The 21,914-nt window shown below is 35.7% G+C and overlaps 1 protein-coding gene across 5 annotated transcripts in view; it reads left to right on the top strand.

The window, feature by feature from the left end:
* Nucleotides 1-20,961, top strand: part of STXBP5 (syntaxin binding protein 5) — a 106,950-nt gene extending 85,989 nt beyond the window's left edge. For 4 of the 5 annotated variants that reach the window (XM_074164042.1, XM_074164034.1, XM_074164026.1 and 1 more), the window contains 7 exons: nt 7,145-7,195; nt 11,349-11,588; nt 13,036-13,405; nt 15,935-16,100; nt 16,923-17,034; nt 19,290-19,510; nt 20,212-20,961. In XM_074164042.1, the coding sequence (XP_074020143.1) occupies nt 7,145-7,195; nt 11,349-11,588; nt 13,036-13,405; nt 15,935-16,100; nt 16,923-17,034; nt 19,290-19,510; nt 20,212-20,253 (1,202 nt within the window). In that variant the 3' untranslated portion in view covers nt 20,254-20,961. The remainder of the gene's footprint in view (nt 1-7,144; nt 7,196-11,348; nt 11,589-13,035; nt 13,406-15,934; nt 16,101-16,922; nt 17,035-19,289; nt 19,511-20,211) is intronic. The other variant, XM_074164047.1, reaches the window with a different exon arrangement.
* Nucleotides 20,962-21,914: the final 953 nt, after the last annotated feature.

Below are 21,914 nucleotides of genomic sequence, written 5' to 3'. Positions count from 1 at the left end.
ATTCTCTGATCTTAAAATTGCACTTCTGTTTTCTGGATGGGTGAAATTCTAATCCGCACTAAGAGTTCAGTCTATGCAAGTCACAACATTATTCCACTACTTTTGCAAAGGTACACTTTCTCTGAGAAAACGTGGCTGATATAATTTCTTTTTATGTTCTGCATTCATAGCCATATGGTCAAATTTCCATATGACTATGGCCAAGATAGAAGTAGTATTGTGTTTTCATTTGATCATCTGGAGAACTTGGTCATATATATATATATATATATGTACACTCCATTACTGTTCCAGAACGGTATTTACTTTTCTGCATCCAACGGTGACACAATACCCTACCAGCTCCAGACCTGTGTCTTAATGATGTGGCAACAAAACTGCCTTGGAATATGTTGTATGCAGGTAGATTGAACCCTTTTATGATTGGAATGGAAATTAACTCTGCTTCTGACAACTGGGTCATTACATAAATGAAGGCAAGAGGCTGTATGATTTAATTCTGGGAAAGGGACTCTTCCTTAACTGGGATATGGTGATTTTCATTTCAGAATCACTGTGTTAATCGTTCATTTTGTTTTTGTTTAGTACATTAATATATCATTGCAAGAGGATTTTATTTTATCTCTTCAGTCAGATCAAAAGGTTGAAACTACTTTAGATAGTAAGAGTGTTTGCTAAACTGCTATTTCATAGGTCACATTGAACTATAGGTTAAAACTAGGGAGGAAGAGATTTCTTTTCCTGTAGTCTCCCTTTGATTTGCTGTTTGGCAATTTAACTTTTATCTTAAACCTTCCATCGCATTTAAGTAATTGAGAAGAAGAATCCAAATTCAGTGAGATAAATAGAATGATGAAGTCATCTTTGGAATCTGAGGTACAGAATGACAAAGAGCAAGAATACGCCCTTTGATCAGTACCGTGTGGTCAGTACTCCTTGCCGTGATAACATAAATGTTAGGGAAGATGAGCTCTGAAACAGTGAAAGCCTGAACATAATTCTAGAAAACAAATGGCTGTCAATAATGTATTATGTCAATTCATCTGTAATTAAAAAGTATGCATATAACTTACATGAGTATTGTTTAATATGTCCTCCAGAAGGAAATTCAGGTTAATTAGAAACTTATGTTCAGTTCTTTTAATAAGAAAAACAACAGTTCATCTTGTGCGTGTAATGTCAATGCCTGGTGATGATATAGTATTTCCATTTTGTTCCAACGCAGTCTTTTCTGAACTTAATACAGCCTATCTTGTGCAAAAAAACATAGTATATTTGAGTATGACTTCATTATTTTTCTTTTTTCAAAGAGTAATGTTAAAGTATTAATAAAACATGCTAATGACAATTCTGTAGAACTATTGACATCTGCTTCAGCTTCAAGCCTTTCAGCTGAAGTGTTGTGAATGTTTTTTACAGCTAAAAAAGCAGAACTTTTATTCACAAGTAATACATTCTTCAGGGTGTAAGTTAAACACAGAGTTAATTGAGACAATAATGCATTTTATGTGGAATTCGTGTGTCTTCCAGTCAGCCCATACTGTGATTTGTGTAACTTGCACAGTTTATTGGAACTTTAAAGAAACTTAGTTATTTCGTCTTCATTCTCTTAGAGTTTTGAGTAGTTTGATGCTGTGAACGGAATGTTTTTTTTTTCACTGACACGTTTTCTGTGCCTGATCTGGCATGTTTACTGTGCATGGCTCTTTCTGAACTTACATTCGAAGCTCTTCCACATAAGTAAAGCATCTCTTCTTCGGTGTTAATAGTTGCATGTTTTTGCATTTCATTGTTATAAACTGAATTGCCAACTAAATGTGGAAATGAGTTTTGTAAAATGTGTCACTTACTGTCATTAACTTTGCCATGTTGTATGAAACAAATTGTTTACCATCAACTGTGTTGACATGGATGAATTTGTATGTAGCATGGTTGTAGCTCTTCACACTGACATATAGTGCACTCGGTTCAAGTTCCTTCCATTCCTTGTCAATGTGTGGAATATAATCTGTCAAATGGATTACGAAACAGAACAAGAATTCTTTACATTGATAATTTTGGTTACTCTTAATATCTCTCCTGTGGGTTTTGTCCTATGGGAACAGTGAGTTAGTGGATACTGCTAGCAAAGTGAGAAGTAATTTGATTTCAGTGATACAAATGCATTTAGAAATAGAAAGCCATTATCAATTTAGTCACTTTATTGAAACTTGTATAGAGACATCTTCATTTCTACAGATTTTTCATTGTTGACAGTATCAGTATCATTCTTGCTTCATTAAAGGATCAAAAAACCACCTAAGAGTGCAACAATAGCATAGATTTTAAAAAAAATTAAATGCTTCATGTACCAACATTTCAGCTTTGCCATATATACTGTTAAGATTGGTGGTTCTTCTGTTGTGTTTTTTTTTTTTCTAAATACTCAGTTGTGAACTTTCCATGCTAAGGATGGATAATAACTCAAGTTGTGAATATGTTGCTCTTGGGTCACATTCCCTTTTATTTGCACCAGAGGTGAACTTTGAAATAGTTGCAGTTACCTTGGGTATATAGAGATACTTGGTTTAACTAACCATTTCTAGAGATTACGGAAAATACTATGGCTATTATTAAAAGCAGCCATTTCTCTTAGGAATGGCAAATATTTGACAGTATAAATAACATGCTGGGAAGTAGTACAGAGAAGTGTACCGAATGTAGATGAACTTACAGGAAGAAGAATTGGTAGGAAGTATTTGATTTCTAAGGTCATGTCATTTTTATAGAAACGTGTTGTGATCCAAATTCAGTGGAAGCAAAATCTTAAGCTGTTTTACTTGTACTTTGGTCAGTTAATTATTTGGCATGAATTGTGACTATGTGACTAAGTATATAGCTACAAATCAGGTCAGAAGTTAAGAGGTATTGTAACAACCACTTCTGGAAGAAGCTTTAGTAAAGGTGCATGCAAAATATTGCAGACTATAAGACCTTCAGAACTGATCCAGTAGGCTACATGTCAAATACTTTTCAGGAAAATTGGTTTTATTTAGTTTCTGCAGTTCATAAATTTAAAAACAGTTGCAAATATTAGTAGAGAGATCTAAGCAGAATACCTTTAATTGCAAATTTCTGTTATCCCTGCTGTTACTGTTGACAAACTTTTTCACATTTGTTACATTCTAAGTGTACACCTAATTATTTCAAACAGTGCTAAAGTCATTAACTGTTAATGCTGTTTTCATGGAATCAAAGCTCAAGATGCTTGTAATAAGTTCTCATTTTCCCTAATGCCAGAGTAAGACTGTTTTTTCCAAGGTGTTCTTAATAATTTGATCTAATCTTGGATATATCTAGTACATCTTTTCATACATTGTCTTGTAAAATGGTTTTATTATTCTTATATCAAATTTAGAGATTCCAGCATTGATAATCTGTTTCTGCACTGTATTGTCACCACTAAAACATTTAATTCTTTAAGCATCTTGAAATTGGTAATGTAACTTTTTCACTTCTGTGTAGCTGTCAAATAGAGAATAGTTTTGGAATTTTGGGATGTCTGGCATTCTAAGCTGCTTAGTTAGTTCTCATGAAATGTTAAATGAAATAGCCTTCATGTAAACTGTTTTCTTGTCTGTCAAAACAGTAAGATGCTTGTCTCCTTTATGATCTTTAGAATATTTTTTTAAAGGGTTTAGACTGTTTCCTTAAATAGGGGATATATAAAAAATCACTCTTTAGCTATCAAACTGATATGCTAGACATTGTAAAGCATCAGGTCAGGATAACCCACTGCAAATAAAATGTAACTATTACTTTTAAACCACAGCCTCCTATTGATAGTTCAGTCATGTCTCAGCCTTCAGATTTTCCTCATTGAATGGTTGAGCCTGCTATGCTGAAATATAACATGCTATGCCAAGGTAACCTTTCATATTTTAATGCCTGCCCCCTCAAGCCTGACCTAAGAGAAATCTCCAAGAATCCTGAAGGTTGTTTTTCGGACAGTTGTCTAATATCACACGTTTATCTCGTTTAATTATATTTATATTAACAATTTAAAGTATGTGTGTGTGCCTGCGTATGACTCTAGGTTTTCTAATGTAGAGGAATATTAAGCGTAGGTCTAAACACAGGCAAAACAGTCACTGGTGCCTTGAGCAGCAGCGTGCCAGGAGAAGCTCCCCAGTCTGTCTCCTTGTCTCACACCAGCTGAAGAAGGGTAGTCTTGGCTGTAAATGCTGCAGCAACCACCACCACCAAGAGAGGTATTAAATTCTGATATGACAGCTACTACTTGAGGTCAGCCATACCCAGCAGGAGCAGTCATCATCACCTTTGCCCTGTTGTACAACTGGAGTAAAAAGCCTGACATTGAGCGCTCTTGCTGTAGATGTCTGTTCTGTCTTTTCCATTTTTCTGATGTATATCTTGTGTTGTAGTAGTTGTATAGCATATTGCTGGCTTTCATCTGAGACCTAGCAAAACTGAATTTTCCAAAACTATTGTAAACCATAAGCCAGATAAGAATACAAGCAGGATTTTTTTAATACTAAGTAATGTTAGTTAAAAAAGGCTTAGCTGGCAAAATATTCGTATTTTCTTACCGTGTCTTTAGGCACTTTTTCCTTTAAACACAAGATGGCACTACTGCTATTTAAATAGGTTCTTGTTTCCTATTTACATTTGAATTTTTGAGGTTTTTGACACATTAATGTAAGTTTTGAAAGTTATTATTTTGGATAGCACATTCATTCATGATTTCTAGCAATGATGTCCTTTTTAACATTTCATGTGTCCTCTTGTCCTATTAATGAGGCATAGTTCAGTCTTTGTAGAAAATGATGTCTGACAAATTTGTTTTACTTTATCAACGTAGTTCACACAGCTGGCCTTTCACTAAGGAACCAAAAGCTAAAACTGTGGATTGACTCCTGGAATCCAACACAAATGCCTGTACTTGTTATAAACTGCTGTATTACCTGTTTCCTAGTATCTTTTTTGGGGGGGGTCAGTTTTCTCTAAGTTGTTAAAACTGTGCATCAAACAGTTGGGGAGGGTCTGTTTACAAAGGCCTGCAGCGACAGGACGAGGGGCAATGGTTTTAAGCTGGAGAAGGGGAGATTTAGATTGGATATTAGGAAAAAATTCTTTACCGTGAGGGTGGTGGAACACTGGAACAGGTTGCCCAGGGAGGTGGTTGAGGCCCCTTCCCTTGAGATATTCAAGGTGAAGCTCAACGAGGCCCTAGGCAACCTGGTCTAGTAGGAGGTGTCCCTGCTGACTGCGGGGAGGTCAGACTAGATGACCTTTGGAGGTCCCTTCCAGCCTGGACCAATCTATGAATCTATGAATTTCTGTCTGAAAAACCAAAAGTGATGGCTCTGTGACTAACTTAACTAAACCTTGCTGGTATTCACATGTAGTAAAAGCTGTGAAAAACCAAAAATAACTCAAATTCTTTTCTGTGTGCATAGTTCAGCTCTTGTTCAGTATCTCAGCTTTTATGATTTACATGTCTAACACAAAACAAATCTTACGATGAGGAACACTTATCTAGTAATTCACAGTTCCAAATCTCTTTCATGATCTCTTTTCAAGCTGACAGCAGAAAGATGGGCTCCTGGTCACTACTGCTGTTTTGTACCATGGTTTCTGTTTGTATAGCTGTGCTCTGATCTGAAACAGGAGTTGATCTTATTGGAAACATCCCTCGGCAGAAACTTCATTTCTATGACTATTGGCCTCACCATTAAGCTAGGCAGATGCCAGTGCGAATGCAAGGATGAAGGTAGTGGGACTGCCTGTTTCAGTTTCAGCCTGCACTAAAATAAGTCAAAGGGACTAGCATTTCAGTCTGAGAGTAAGTAATTTAAGTTTAATTTGAATAGGACATACTTTGTACCATTGACACATGAAGGAAATTAGAAGATTATTTCTGGATTCCTATTCTCAAATTTTTATAATATATGACAGGAATAAAACTGTTCAAGTATTCAGATAACTAGCATTTGCAATATTGATGAGCATGATTGATGATACAATGAAGTATTTAACTTTTTGAAGAAGTGGAAGTAACTTTAAATCACATGCCATTCTTCAGGATATGTAGATAATGGGATGATCTCTGTTAAAACGATAATTTGGATGAGTTAACTCCATTTTTAGCTGAGAAGCAGCAAGATTCAGGCTGCTTTATGACTGGAATCCATTACAGTCTACTCTAGAATTATGAGGCTATTCTCAACATCTTTAGGTAGAGAAGTATTACCCTTAACAAGATAGTGAAGAACTAAATGATATATCAAAATTCAATCATGTGTCTGGGAAGTAAAGTCAGAGTCTAGCTCTTGTCTAATTGTTAAGCTACATCAAAATTACTTCTCCAGTAATTGTTGAAAGAAAGATGGAAGAGGGTTGTGTGGCTACTAGTTTGCTAGTGACTTTTATTATAGCAGCATTTGTTAGCGTTGTACCGCATTTTAAATGGACTGCAAGATTTCTATTCCTGTAAAGAGAATTTTCCAGGTCAGGAATGAGTTAAAGAGCTATTTCTTACTTCAGCAATATTGTCAAAATCGTACTATCTTTTGTTTGTCAGTGTTGCAAGCATTTGTACGCTCCTGCTTTTATAATTATTCTATGTAACATCTTCATTCTTAAGTTATGGACTGCATCTCAGATTACTAGTGTTTAACACGTGTGCATTAGTGTTTTAGCATAATTAAAAGTTCATCTTTTCTCTATTTTAAGTACCTCAGGTTTGATCAGGAAGTAGGGCAGAAGAGCGGATGGGATATTAACTTTATGTAAACTTTAGTGCACATTCTTGCAGTAGCCAAGAGTCTGTGTTCTGTCCTCACCTGAGGAGATAAAACTTGAGATTGAGCCAAAGCAAAATTCATCCAACCCATCAAGTTCTGCTGGAGGAGAAATGAAGCTTAAAAGTCATAAAATACTGTATTTGGGGATGGTGTTATCTTCCATGTTTTACTCTGCACCCTTCCCATGTGGAAGTGAGGCTTTGATTGAGTAGAAATCCTGTTAAATACTGCAATTAATGTAATAAGCAATTATATATTAAATATTGGGAAAGAGGCAAATAAAGGCCAGCAGAATCATGTTAATTCTTTTTAAAAAAAAGATATACTTCACTTTTCAGCAAAGATGTCCAGGAAGCTAAGTTTGCCAACTGAGTTAAAGCCTGATTTAGGTAAGTTTACATAGTTGGTTTTATTTTTCTAAAACTGTTTTACAGAATGCGATGTATGTTAAGAGTCCTACATTTTATAAACTGTTGTGACTTTGTTGCATTTACCTGAAGTGTAAAACGAAAATTTTAATTCCGCTCTTTCTGGGGACTCTCAGGCACAAAATGTTATTGCTGTCATCATAAGGTAAGCCTGCAGATCTTATACATGGCTTACGCACTTTCATCAAATTTTTAGGCATCTACCACTCACTTTATCAGTAGTGTCGTGATAGCAAAAGCATGAATAAGCAGGTAATGTAAGGAGAACTGCTGCCTGTTTAGGACCATATTTTAAATGGAAAAATGAAATATCTTAAGAATAACAGCATATGTTGAGGTCCACTCAACAAATAATTGGACATAGTTTCACAAATGTTAATTGTCTTGTGACCACTCTCTCTAAATGAAAATAATATACAGCTGTTTGGATGGATGACCAGTCTGAGAATTTCATTGTTCTTGAAAAAGCACAGTACCTTTTCATGTCAGAAGCAGTTCCTTTGTGAAGTCTGTAGTACTAAAGGTCACTATATTGCATAACTAAAACAGCATACAAATGAGTAGATTTATTAATTTTAGTATTTTGTCATCAAAAGTTCACTGCCAGCTTGTAGATCAGTTCCAGCTCCCCTGCCTTGTTCTCTAAAGATGATGGAGGACAGCTGTAGACCTACAGCAGTAGATGTAGCCTGAATGTGGAAGCCGCCTGTCTGCCTGCCACAGCTCACTCCCCTCTTGCAGCAGAATTGCTACAACAGCCCCAGCAGAAGACAGGCCAGAATCAGACTGGCAGCTGCAGAACTACGTATTTGACAACTGCTGCTATCAGCAAGGAAAGAGTTCATGGCACTGGGATATCCTGAAACTGAGCTGGACCACCCTGACTTACATTTACAGCTTGCTCCACTCAGAGAAATGTGAAGTTGGAAAGAACCCTCAGATCCTTTAATCCATTGCTATGGCAAGGATCCAGATGTCTGACAATTTAACCTCTCATCTGTTCATGAGCCTCTAATAAATAAGTTTTTAGAAAAATCCCAGACAGAAAATTCCAATGTTTTATAGTCAGATAAATTTCCTGTTATTTAATCATAATCTTCCTTCCTTCCATGTTAACTTTTTCTCATGCTTTCCACAACGAACAGGGATAACAAGGGCTCCTTATCTTTGTTAGCTGTGTTTCATGCTGTTGAAAGCTGTCATTGTATCTCTAATCTCCATTTTTGCAGATAACTTAAGAAAGGAGAAGGAACTTAATTTTGTAAAAAAGTTATGTTGTCTAAATCTAGGATGGTTTCTGTTAATGTCCTCTTGGAATTCTTCCTCATCTCTATAAAACTCTCATGCCCAAAACTAGAAGGATTTAACTGTGGCCTTGCTGGCAAGAAAGAGCAGAAAAAATTGATTTGTCTTTTCAAACTGTCTGTTCTTCTTTACTACGTTTACTAATGGTTTAGGGATGACTTCGGTTTAGTGTGAATTTTATCATACTTTGTAAACTGGAATACATTCTTACTTAAATATTATACAGTTCATTACAATTCTGATGTTGTTTTACTCCCAGTTCTTTGATAGTGATAAGTACTTAGAAAAGTCCTTTCTTTAAATGAAGACTGGAAAAAGAGAATGCTGAAATTCTTTTAGCATTTTCCAGTCCTAAAAGACTTTTAGCATTTTCTAGTTCATTTAATATTTGCTGTTCTTCCTACTGAAATAATGGAGTTTTCTTGTGATCTTACTTCCACTATACTCATAAAATAGTTTGTACTTTCTGAATTGTAATAGCCTTTGAGTGCTGTTGCTTGACTTAGCATATGTGGGGATATCTACACTTAGATGCCTCATTTTGTTTTTGAGGTCTGTAAGTAACTTGGGCAATTATAATTATTTCTTTTTATTTTACTTCTATCTTTTCTCCTAGTGGGATAGCTTTCCCATAGTGTTCTTCAGAGATTGTCAGCTTGCTTGTATTTTTTTGTCACTGATGTGGCTATATCTGCTGGCTCTAGGTGACAGCTGAAATACCTTTCTTCCAAGTTCATTATCCTTATTTTCTCTCCTTTTCCATGGCTTCTTGAAACCTACTTTTCCGTGATCTTGTTCTTTCAAATGACTCTTCTGTCTTTAGATCTCTTTTCTTCCCTAAGTAGCCAAAACAAAATCTAAAGTATGTGCTTCTATATTTAACTTCTGTTTTGGAAAGTGGAGGTTATCTCAAACATACTCTAGTCTGCATTATATATACCATTGCTTTTCAATGTTGTAATCCAGATGATTAAGGTACCACTGCCACTAGGTCCTAACCTTGGCTCAAAAGAGCCTCATCTTTCCATCCTTCTCATAGTGGTGTGTAGTGAGTCATCACACTGTTGTTCCTTCCGCTTCTATTAACAAACCATAGATTCTTCCTTTACTTTAGGGTAAATAATATGCACTAAAGCAGTTAAACTCTTTACTGTCAGTTCTCTCTTCTGAATAAGTTGTCTGTTCTCCACAGTGACCATATTGTCTGGCAAGTTAATTTTTATGGGGTTTTCCCTGTCTATTCTAATGCTTCTGGAATTTGTACACATGCTCTTCAAATGTTCAACCTGATGCAACTCAACAAATGCACATTTAATTGTATACGTGCTTGCAGTTAAGGTATGATTATATTCAGACTGATTAATCCATGTAAGAGTTGAAAAAGCATTGTTGGCAAATATTCAAGCCTGAAGAAACAAGCATCTTAAGAGGTTGTGGTCATCAGAAGAATTATAAAAACAAATAGTTTTCATTGTTTTACTCTAGATTTGATTTTTTTTTTTTAGTGAGTAAACTTAAGATGTCAACATCTGAGTGGTTGACCTAGTTTCTTTCTCTAATCCATGTTTTATGCTTGACTTAGTTAAAAATTTGGCAGGACAGTAATTTTTCTGTCCTTGTTGGAATGAGACAAGTATCTCCTGAGAAGATGCACTGTTTGTGTTGCATAGATGTCTGCACTTAGTCAGTTGAAATCTAGTTTGTATGTTTGTCAAATGCATGTTAGATGTTCTTTGTAGAAAGTTTTGTAATAATTTAATGAAACTATCATAGTGATACTACCAGAAGGTATGTGGTTAAAATGTTGTTCTTTAGCTCTTAATCCTGCTTTAAAGATGCCAAATATATCTATATCCTACACAAAGATCCAAAACAATAACTTAAGTTTTTAAAAATCATTATGTAAATTGCATGAAAATTTTACTAGGAAGTGTTGTCTCATGCTGAAGTTTTGGAATGATGAGTTAAGTAAAGCACTAATTGGTGAATGCACAGATAAATTCAGACATCCTGATGTGTTAAGAATCACCACGTGTACAGACAGCACACAGAATGGAGCAGCATGTGTACTGGTTTGAGCTTTTTTAATGTTAGAATTCATTCTCTGTTACAAGAACCTTATTTGCTAAGCAGTGAGCAAGACATCCTGTAAAGTTTTAGTGCTATTTCTGGCCCTACAGTACAGTATTCAAAATGGAAATCTTCAGCTCTGTGTACCAGTGCCAGGTGGCGTCTGGTAGCATTTGGTGTTTCTTTTACTAAAAGTTTTTGTGTGAGTAAATAGCCTGTTAAATGTCCTTCATACAGTTTCCTAAAGTGGGACAATATTATCGTGAATCGTTACAGGTTATGTGTGTTATCACGCTGTTTGGATGTCACTGCAGTTTTTAAACTAAAATAGTTGCATCTTTATAAGATTATTAAACTGTATTCTACGGAAGCCAATGTTTTTTAATGTGATAAATGAACTAATTGGCGGTGAGTTCTGTAATTTAATTTTTTTAAAAGGAGGAGTCCTGTTTGATCGTAACTGCTATTCTCTGTCCCAAGAAGACAGAAATATGCATAACAATTGTTTGTGACAATTACTGAACAGCAACCTCTGCAAAAATAGATTGGGTGCTTTGTTCAGGATACAATGTTGAAAACTGGGCTGAAAGGAAATATGACTTGGGAAGAATACAAGAATAATAATCAATAGAATGATAGTATAAACTTCATGCTAAAGACAAAAAATCTGAATGCCTGCATTTATCTCTTAATGCCTGCATTTTGCCATTCTTTTTCATTAATACTGATTTATTTTCAGATGTCAAAGACAACTCTTTCAGTCGATCCCGGAGTTCTAGTGTAACTAGCATTGATAAAGAGTCACGTGAGGCAATTTCAGCTCTTCATTTTTGTGAGACTTTCACAAGAAAGGCCGATACATCACCTTCCCCGTGCCTGTGGGTTGGGACCACGCTGGGTACAGTGCTTGTCATTGTACTGAACTTACCCCCAGGAGGAGAGCAAAGACTTCTTCAGCCAGTAATTGTTTCTCCTAGTGGTATGTACAAAGCAGATGGGCCAAAGTATGCTTTGATAAAGTAGTGGTGGTGTTCTTTTTCTAAAAAGAAACATTCTCTCAATTGTGGGTTAATTGAAAGTTAAATGGTTTAGCTTCATTGGTGTAGCTACTAAGGTTAATAATATCGATTTAGTTACATCATTACTGGAGTTTTTAAGTTGCAAAGTTGAAAATATGATCACATATAACATAAAAATACCACTTTAATGTACACTTGCTGAGAAAAACATGTTTTCTAATCTTTAATGTACTACATGGCAATTGTTAAACAGAAATAGCAGAACAGATGAGTACTTCAAATGCTCAATTTATTTTTTTTTTTTACTCTTGAGGTTGGGAACTTTCAGTTTTCCTGCATCATAAAAATGGAATACAAATTAGTGATCAAATATTCCTTTGGATTGCTGTGAGAGGTCTTGTATCTTGTTTCTCTGATACACAGCAACTGCTTTTGTTGTAATTATGTATTAATGGTTTGCTGAATGTGCTGTTAGGCATATACTTAGCTTTCCCGCTACCACTGTCACATGCAGAACATTTAGCTGTGCTCTACTTCGCTAGCACAGATGGTATCAGGACATCCAAATTGCTACGCTGTTTGATTGAAATAGGGATTAGGAATGGTGTGACCTCTAGACCAGATTTGATTTGTTCTCATCAAGTATGATATTGGCAGCAGTATTCGGATTTGGTAACATTTGATGGTAAAGGCAAAGCTGCAGACTGGATGCTGTTTAATCACTGGATCTGCAGCATGAACCCTAAAAGATACTGCCATATGTATGATTTTTTTGTGTACTTAGCAAATGTTCATGCTTTTACTTGCATGTGAATAAATGAAAGTAGAATAAGAAATGTATTAGCTTAAGATCTGGCCTGCAGAGACACAGTGATTTGAACAGTGGGGAGGGAAAACCTTTCCTCTTTCATTTTATGCTAGAGAGAACTGGATTCAAGCATGAACAGCAGCAGAAAAAAAAAACCCTCCCATGTTGCTCGTGTCTGAACCTGTCTGTATTGAAGAAAAAGGAGGTGCTCGCCTTTGACTAAGCATTTATTGTTGATATTAAGCACACTGCGTACTCCTTAGAGAATTGTATTTGTGAAGCTGAACTTGAATACAAATGTGCATTCCAGCTTGGCTTTCTTAATAAATGTATACATTTCCTTTGAAGTTAATGGAAGAGTATGCATACACTTAACCCTTGAAAATGGGCTTAACATTTTGAGTCTGCATATGCTCTTGCACTGCTTCGTTGGGTTTTAGATAAATATCCAAAGGTTTTGGTATGTCTGTTTTGCTACAGACGCAAGCCTAAGTTCTTGTTTTCTTTTTGTTTTGCTAGCTTCTTAAAGGTTTATTTTGTAGCTTGAGAGACAATTGAGCAGGGCTGTTTTAGAAATGTGCTCAACTTCTTTATCCTAGGAACCATCTTGAGGCTAAAAGGGGCAATCTTGAGAATGGCTTTTCTGGATGCCACAGGATCTTTGGTCCCACCAGCACATGAACCATGGAGAGAACACAACGTTCCTGAAGACAAAGATGAAAAAGATAAATCGAAGAAGCGACGACCTGTCTCAGTATCCCCCTCTTCCTCTCAGGAAATCAGTGAAAACCAATATGCAGTGATATGTTCAGAAAAGCAAGCAAAAGTTATCTCACTGCCATCCCAGAACTGTATTTATAAGCAAAACATAACAGAGACTTCTTTTGTTCTTCGTGGAGACATAGTGTCATTGAGTAACAGTATCTGCCTTGCATGTTTCTGTGCCAATGGACATATTATGACTTTTAGGTAAGACCTGTTTGATAGTAACTTAGATATAAAAAGAACAAGTAGTCTTCTGCTAGATAAGAAGTTTCCTTTTCCATAAGAATATGAATTAAAATCTGCATTCACTTAGTGTTGATGAACTACTAACACGTGGGCCTGGATAATTTTGATTATTCATTCCTATTAGTTATGCCTTCAACACATGAAAAAGTTTACCTGTTTAGCTCAAGCCACCCTGATTCAACAAATAGTTCCAACTGTGTGATGTAGGTCATTGAGTGGATGAAGATTCTCAAATGTGAATTTACTCTCTGATGGAGAGAACTGCCTTGAGTCAGACCTTCACCTGGTACCTGACTGCAACTCTGCGTATTTTTGTGCAGCTGTTTGCATCACACTCATGCCTCCAGTTTATCTTTTTGTTGTATAGCTTGATTGTGTCTTAAAGGCCTTAAGCTATAAGGACAAGATTAATTAATAGCACTTGTTTTATAGAAATAAACATCATACTTAAAATCGTAACTAAAGTGATCTAAAACATGTAAAAGTAATGCTTGATTGTACTTAGATGTCACTTATGTAACTTTAACATGTCCTTTTTCTTTAATATTTCCAAATGCTATTTTATTCTCAATAGCAATGTGTATATATCTATACACTTGCACATACATTTTAGTCCTTGCTAATGTTAAGATGAATGTGGAACATGGCATTATACAATTATGCCAGTAAATCTCCTAAAAGGTCATTTTTAAGGTTGTGAAAACAAGCTCTCAGGTTGGGAAATTCTGTAAAAAAGATACTTCTTCAGGAAGCTATTAGGAATAAACCTAAAGCTCATCTGATGCATGCTACAATTAAAAAATGTTTCGATTGTTAAATGTGTTAACTCCATTGATCTATATCCCAACGTATATTCTAAACATCTCTAGAAAATGCTGCTCACCTTGCAGGGCAAACATGCTTTTTATCCCTAATGAAAATTGAACTTAATGTTCAGGTACCATATATTCAAACAAATCCTGTTTTCCGTAGGATTCATTTTGTTTTCTAAAGAACTTTGCATAGAGGTAGGTGCTAAATTATAAATATTTGTTACATTGTGTAGGGAAGTTGAACTCCCAAGTATTAACTCCATAAGCATGCATTGCTGCTGGGAAGTGGATTTAATGTGCTGGTTTTGTAAAGTAGTGAAAGCATTGTGTCATACCCAAGATGCCCAATATTTATCTACTGATATAAATTTAGATAGGACTTACAATTCTGTTAAATTGGAAAATGCTATCATGGATGTCATGCTTATCCTATCTGAGCTAATGTTTTTTGTGTTTTGTCTTGAAGTTCTAAGGATGTTTTATGCTTCCATCGGTCCAAAGCAAAGCACTTCCCTGTTACTAACTCACTCTTATGAATATTCTTATTTTAGATACATGCGTGGCAGAAGTGTCATTTATGGGTGATGTGCTTACAAGAGAATATTGCTTTTTATTTCTCAGCTGTAGAACTTGCCTCCACAGTCATGTTACCTGTTCTCCTTCCTTTTGTTTGTCATAGATAAATTTGCGAAGATAGAAGTCACAATCTGTAAAATGCAAGCTTAACTTTTCGAAATCTCAGTATTAATACAAAAAAAAAAAAACCAACACTAAAAAGCCAACACTTACTGTTGCAGTTACTGCATCTTTCTATTTCATTGCTTTCAGCTTTACTTTGCCCCTCTACTGCTTTTTTGAGTTTCTAGAAATAACTTATGCAGATGATACCTGCAGCAGAAGCTGCTTAACGTATTGTCGGTAGATTTGCAGTTAATATCTTGTGTAAATTATGTTTTTACAAAAACATCACAGGGGATGTTTTTGAGACTTGTTTTTTTGGGTTCTCTATCAAGACATCAGGTGTTCAGTCACTTCTTACTTGCATTTATTATTACTTTGAGGGAGAGGAATGTTTGGTAGCAAGAGCGTTGTTACAGCCTGAGTGTGTTGCATCTGTTCTTCAGTAGCTTGATGCAGTAGGTACTGCAAATACATGTGCAGAATCAGAAAATACAAGGTAAGCAAACTTTGCTGTAAGAGGACTTCCTCTTAAATATGCAATCAGACAAAAAAGGTGGACGTAATTCATAAGATTTTTCTTTGAGGCTACTGAATTCTGTTTTCCTTTGAAAGCACATGTGTATTTCCAAGTGTTCTTGAGGAAAGAGATCTTTTAGACTTGTATTTTTAGTCAAGGAGAAATTCTTTACCTGAGAGAAGAGGTTGGATCTTTAATTGTAAACTTCTGGTAGATGCTTATCAAAATACTTATTTAGTAATTACTGAATAATGCTTTAAGTCAATCTGTGATTTACATGCTCAGAGTATCATTTAAATGATGCTTTTAAATGCATATGTTTTGATTTTGTAATTGCATTAAATTGATACCCTCTTTATGTGGTACTTGCGCAGATGGTGAAGAGAAAAATAATGTATTGCAGTTTAATGAGCCATTTGATCAATAATAGACAATCCTGCTATACTTAGTGGTGTTTTTTTAATTTTTTTTCTTAAGTTTGCCAAGTTTAAGGCCATTGTTGGATGTATATTACCTGCCACTCACCAATATGCGGATAGCCAGAACATTCTGCTTCACCAATAATGGACAAGCACTCTATCTTGTCTCACCAACTGAGATACAGAGGCTCACCTACAGTCAAGAAACATGTGAAAATCTTCAGGTAATGAATTTAAAAAAAAAAAAAAAAAAAAAAAAACACAACAAAAAAACCCTCACAAAACTGTTTCTTAGATTCTGAGGTTCCGTGTTCTAGATTCAAAAAGCTTACAGTAATTTTGTCATAAAGCTTAGCACTTTAGCTTTTGTGCTTAGATTTTTCTCACTGTACAGTCTGATTCAGGATGAATCACTTCTACTCTTAAATTTCACTGATTCATCCATCCTCTTGTATTTGAAACAGTTTCGTACTTGATTTCTTTTTTGATTGATAGGAAACTTCCTTGTTTAACATGTGCAGTTAATAAAATTCTGTTGTTCAATTGATGCTGGTGAGGTGCCTGCTGACATAAGGGAATGCTAACTCAGGATACTTGAAGCAAGCTATTATGTTTTAGGGGTATTAACAGCTTGAAAAGGTTCTCAGCCGTGCTACAGCTTGGAAGAAGTATAGAATACTGAAATAGCAGAGATGCAGGCTATAAGATCTACTATGCTACCATGCATGGATATGAGCATTTGTAGATTCAGTTTGAACAGAACAAAAACAGGAGAGTTGCCCAAGTTGTTGAGGGGCAAATACAGCTTTACTTGAACCCATTTCTTTGCTACTAAATTTCATGAGCTGCAAGCGTGCAACTCTCAGATTTCTTAACGAGTTTTTAGTTTTTATTTGCTAAGTAAGTTGCCTTGCAAAGGTAGATGACTATTAAAGCATATTAATTTTGGTATCAAAATCTATGAAATCGTTGAAGTGAAATAACATTCCATTAATTTGTGTGTGAAATAATGTATGCCTTATATGTGTCTGTTCTTCATTGCAAAGGAAATGTTGGGTGAGCTCTTCACTCCTGTAGAAACACCAGAAGCACCAAACAGGGGGTTCTTTAAAGGCCTGTTTGGAGGTGGCGCTCAGTCACTTGACAGAGAAGAACTCTGTAAGTTTGTGTTCATAATTTCTCTGATATTTCTACCCAAGGAAACCAATGATCCTTGAGAAATGTATTACCTGTGTTAATAGAACATTACATTTGCAAAGAGGAAAGTAAAGGGAATTACGTGCTTTTTCATAGCTTTTTTTGTGCTGTACAACTTACCAACAAGATCAGAAAGGCTTGGTACTGTTTTCTCACAGATTCCTTTACCTCGTTTATTCAGAAGTAGATTATAAAATGAGAAATAGGACGGCTGATCTTGTTTTTATTCATCTTTATGAAGGATACAGTACTGACAATGATTTTTCTTAGTGCTGTGAGACTGAAAGGCGCTGGTTCTGAAGAACACTATTCTGGACAGTGAGAAAATTAAAACTCCATTCTATTTCAGTTCATTTGTGAGATTCTTTTTTCTCATTTGACTTGTGCAGAGATGCCTTAGGAATGAGAGCAAGAACGGAACTGTATGATGATTCAATACAGTCCTCTGCTCATAGGACAGTAAAGTTCAGATTTGGCAAAGTTCTTATTGCTTTATCATTTCCTCTTTTTTTGGATTACAGCTTTATTTTTCTTACTGTGGTGGCATACAGCGTTTTATAGAATCATAGAATAATACATGTAAGGAAAATAACTTCCATTTATTGAGACATTTGCTAGGTAAAAGACTATATTACGCAAGTTTATTTGTAAGAACTGTTTCCTTTTTCACATGAAATGTAGCTGTTAAAACAGACAAGGCTCCCTAGCAATCCTTTCTTTTCATATTGGTTCTTTTGATTTAACCAATAAAAATTAAATTAGACTTTACTACTTGGGCCTGTACATTTTGAACAAATTACAAATATTTAGAGGCCACTTTCTGCATTAAAAACTCTATTTGTCTTTATATATGTGTGTAATACTTTGAAAGCCTCGTCAAGTATTCTATTAGAGAAATTTGTGTGCAAAATTATGTTTAATTAGTATGACTGGGACAGGGAAAAACTGCCTTGCCATGGCAACAGGAAAGCACTCATAACTTTAGAAGCATCTCTTTACATCATTTCAAGTTCCCACCATCAAGTTTTGGCTCAGATCTTTAGAAGGAAATAAGTATTGACTGGGAGAAAAAAGCCTAGTGAATTATACCCTGAAAGTGAGTTCAGTGACAAGTCAGAAGCCATCTGAAAATGTCTTTAAAAATAGTCATATTTAACATGACGGTCAAACCAGAATCTGTAATAAGTGAAATGATTTCTCTTTTTTATTCTTAGGAATTCACAGATGTTTATAGTGTTAGTTGAAATCTAAATCATTCTTCTTAGAAGCATAGAATCAAATCAGAAAATCTTGAAGTCCTACAGCAAAACTTGTTTAAATAGGTTAATATTAGTTTTTCTTGAGATCAAAAAAAAAAAATATTTGAACCATAATTTCATTATTTAAAAAAGAAAAGGTAAAGATTACTTGGTTTGACTTTGGCACCCAAAAGTGTTTTGGCCTTCACTCAAATTTTTGTAGAGTATACAATTCAGTATAAGATTGACATGTCCTTTAAGTGTTGAGACTGAACTAGGTGGCTGATCTCCAATTATGAGCACAGGAGATGCAGTTGGTGCAGTCACTGGAGTCTAGAGAGCTGTTCAGCTGACCAGTCGTGAGTGTTTACTTCAGGAAAGCTGATTTGTTCTTACAGCTGTACTGCCTTTTCATGATTTACATGACATGACTTTTTTGACAAGATTTTTACAATAATGAGAGCACAGACACGTAGTCTTCAGGTATCTGCATCTAAAACTGAACTTCCATCAAAGGAAACTTCTGGTGGAGTCATACTGGCTGGCTACACCAGCAAATCACTTCCAGAATTGACCACAACTTGTATTTTCAAAATTCAGCTCTCCTGCTCTGTCTGCTGAACTCCCAACACCTTCCCTGTGAAGTAAGCTATGTTGTTAAAAACCACTTCACCAGCACAATGCTCTTGATGACCATGATGCCAGCCCTGTTGAGAGAGTTTTAATTTCATACTTGAGCCATTGAAAAGTTTGGAATTTTATAACCTGTCTGCAAACTCAGAAATGTGTTTGAAAATCTCAGTTTTATTATATAGTAACATCGAGTAGTGGATATTGCTTGTAGACATGCCTATGATTAAGTGTTTGGTGTCTATGCAAAGAAATGACACCTCTTCATGAACTAGTTACATTGGCATTTACGTAATAATCATAGAAAACCTTACTATTCTGTCTTTGCTGTTTTGCAAATGCCTCCAGTTGGAGAATCAGCATCTGGGAAGGCATCAAGGAGCCTTGCCCAGCATATTCCAGGGCCTGGGGGTATTGAAGGTGTCAAAGGAGCAGCATCTGGTGTAGTTGGTGAACTAGCACGAGCCCGGTTGGCACTAGATGAAAGAGGACAGAAACTAGGAGAACTGGAAGAAAAAACTGCAGCTATGCTTTACAGTGCTGATTCTTTCTCTAAACACGCTCATGAGGTGAGTCTGTTATGTGTTTAACATTAAACTTATTCTCTATTAAATAAATGCAAGTTTTGTGAGTAACTGACATCTGCAAAGGCATGTTACAGATATCTAATGAGAATGCAATACAACTTATAACGGGCAGTTCCCTGTAATCAGTCGATCATTACTCCTAATTATTAAGTATTAATGTAAACAGCTTTGTCTTGTGGCATGTTGGTCTAGAGCACACCCTCTGCCTGAGTGGCATGTAGACTTCCAAAAGTGCAGTTCAGTTCCCATTAATTAAAGAATTTGTCACTGAATTAGGTAAGAGTGATGTTCTCTGAGATTCCTGTGGTTCTTGAAAAAGATCCAGTTGTTGTATGCAAACCCTATGAGTCCAAGCTGATTATTTTTTTTTCTATGTAACTACATGGGATGGCAGTTCTTTTCTGTGTTCATGCAGATCTTTCCATCCCCTAAACTCCTGTGCAACCTTCCCATTCTCCAAAAAATGTCTTTTTCTATCTGAGGCCGGTTTATCGGCAGTGAAGCCACCATGAGAAAGTTCATCATGCTAAACCATCACTGTTCAGCAAGAGTGTTGTTGCAGTTTTGAGAAGTCTTACTAAAGTTCCTCTTTCTGCTGCCTTCATAAAGTTTTTTTGTATATGGTTTGTGTATAATGTACAGAAACAGTAATTAGAAATTGGTTGTTGTTTTTTTTTTTTTAGATGATGTTGAAGTACAAAGACAAGAAGTGGTACCAATTCTGATGATGCTCATCAATTACATCTGTTTAATTTTGCCCTGATGGAAAAACCTTTTTTCATTAATTTTGGCAGGACCATTGAAATCTAAAGGAGTATTCACCATTGGATACTGTTGTTTCCTAGCACAAATCACACACTGATTTACCTCAGTCATGGCTTTAACTGAGGAGCTTTATATTTAAAAGAAACACATGCAAACAAACTTGAGTGTTTCTTAGCTGTTGGTTAGCTGAGAGTCGGAACAGAGAAGGTAACTAGAACATGTGGAAAAGAGGGTAAAGGGAAAACTTAGTGTGAGATGGGCAGGGGCAATGCAGGGTCAATCCTGTGTTAATATTTCATATGCCAAAAGTTCTTGTGCTATTGTAATTGCCGCCAGTGTTATACCCTCCTGTGAGGAGAGGCAATAAATCAGGGGTCCAAGAGCTGGAATAAAGTTGTTTGTCTTGCTGGACGGTAGCTGACTTACGCTTATCCTCTCTCCGACTCCCTATATTTACCATTATTGTTGAAGAAGAGTTGAAGTTTGCTGTCACTTCTTTCATCGGAAAAGCTGGAAACTTGGAAGATTTCATGCTGAAAATTGTATACATAGTTGACCTGTGCATAGTCTTTTCTTGGACCCCTGATCGAGTATTCTTGTATTCACATCATATTCTGTGAAGTGCAAAACCAGAGAATACACAATTTTTGCATTAAAAAAGTCAAGTGAATAATATGACTGGAATGTGTCATGCTGGGAGTTTTCATTTGTGTTATGGCTGTGCAATGTGAAATGTGGTAACATCTTCATTGTGGTAAGAATACTTCAACTTCTGTTCAGTTACACCTAATTTTTTGCCAAAAATAGTTATTGGTTCAGTTTTTATAACATTTAGAATTGGCTGTGGGTTCCATTCATGCTGTGAATTTTTATAAATGTTTAACAGAATGTATCTTTACAGCCATTAATTAAAATAGCTGAGATAGTTTTGCTCAAAACTGAAGTTCTAGATGCCCCTTTAGTCCTTTACTATGAAATCAGATAATCTTGGACTCAGGTTTTCAAACAGTTTTACACTCCATGGAGGTGCTGATGCATGAATAATGGCAAGCATCTAATATTTAATAATCGTCAGTATCTTATTTAGCAAATTTCTAAATCCTGCTAGTAGAGCTATTTCACAAGTACCTATCTCAGCCCCACCCAGCACTAAAGGCAGTTTGGATCCAAACTAAAGTTTGGATTTAGTCTCTAAAGCTGTTGTTTTCCAATGTGGGCAGTGGTAAGTGTCCACTAAAACTTCAGGAATTGCTGAAGTAATGTTCAGTTTGGGTGAGATAAATGAAATAGCTGAGTTAACTTGATAATGGCTGCTGCACTAAAGCTGTAACAGTGGGAATATCCAGAGCTGTTTTTAAAAGAGAGGATTCCTTAAAATAAATGTTGGCATTTCAAAGATTAATTTAGACTTTTTTTCCTCAAAGGAGGAGTAGTAACTGGTTGGTTTTGTTTTATAAAAGGGAGTACTTCAAAGCTGATAGGTCTACGTTGTCTGAAATGAATCATTTGGGCTTGCTTCTCCAAGCATCACATCCTGTGTGGTTTTTCCGTACACTTTCCAAATGTGCCCAAAGCAAAACCTTGGTTATATTTGTATTGTAAAGTGATGTTGCAGAGATGT

Source organism: Numenius arquata, chromosome 2, assembly GCF_964106895.1.
Source record: "Numenius arquata chromosome 2, bNumArq3.hap1.1, whole genome shotgun sequence".
NCBI lineage: Eukaryota > Metazoa > Chordata > Aves > Charadriiformes > Scolopacidae > Numenius > Numenius arquata.
Note: the sequence above shows the minus strand (reverse complement) of the source record. Positions and strands in the feature narration are given on the sequence as shown.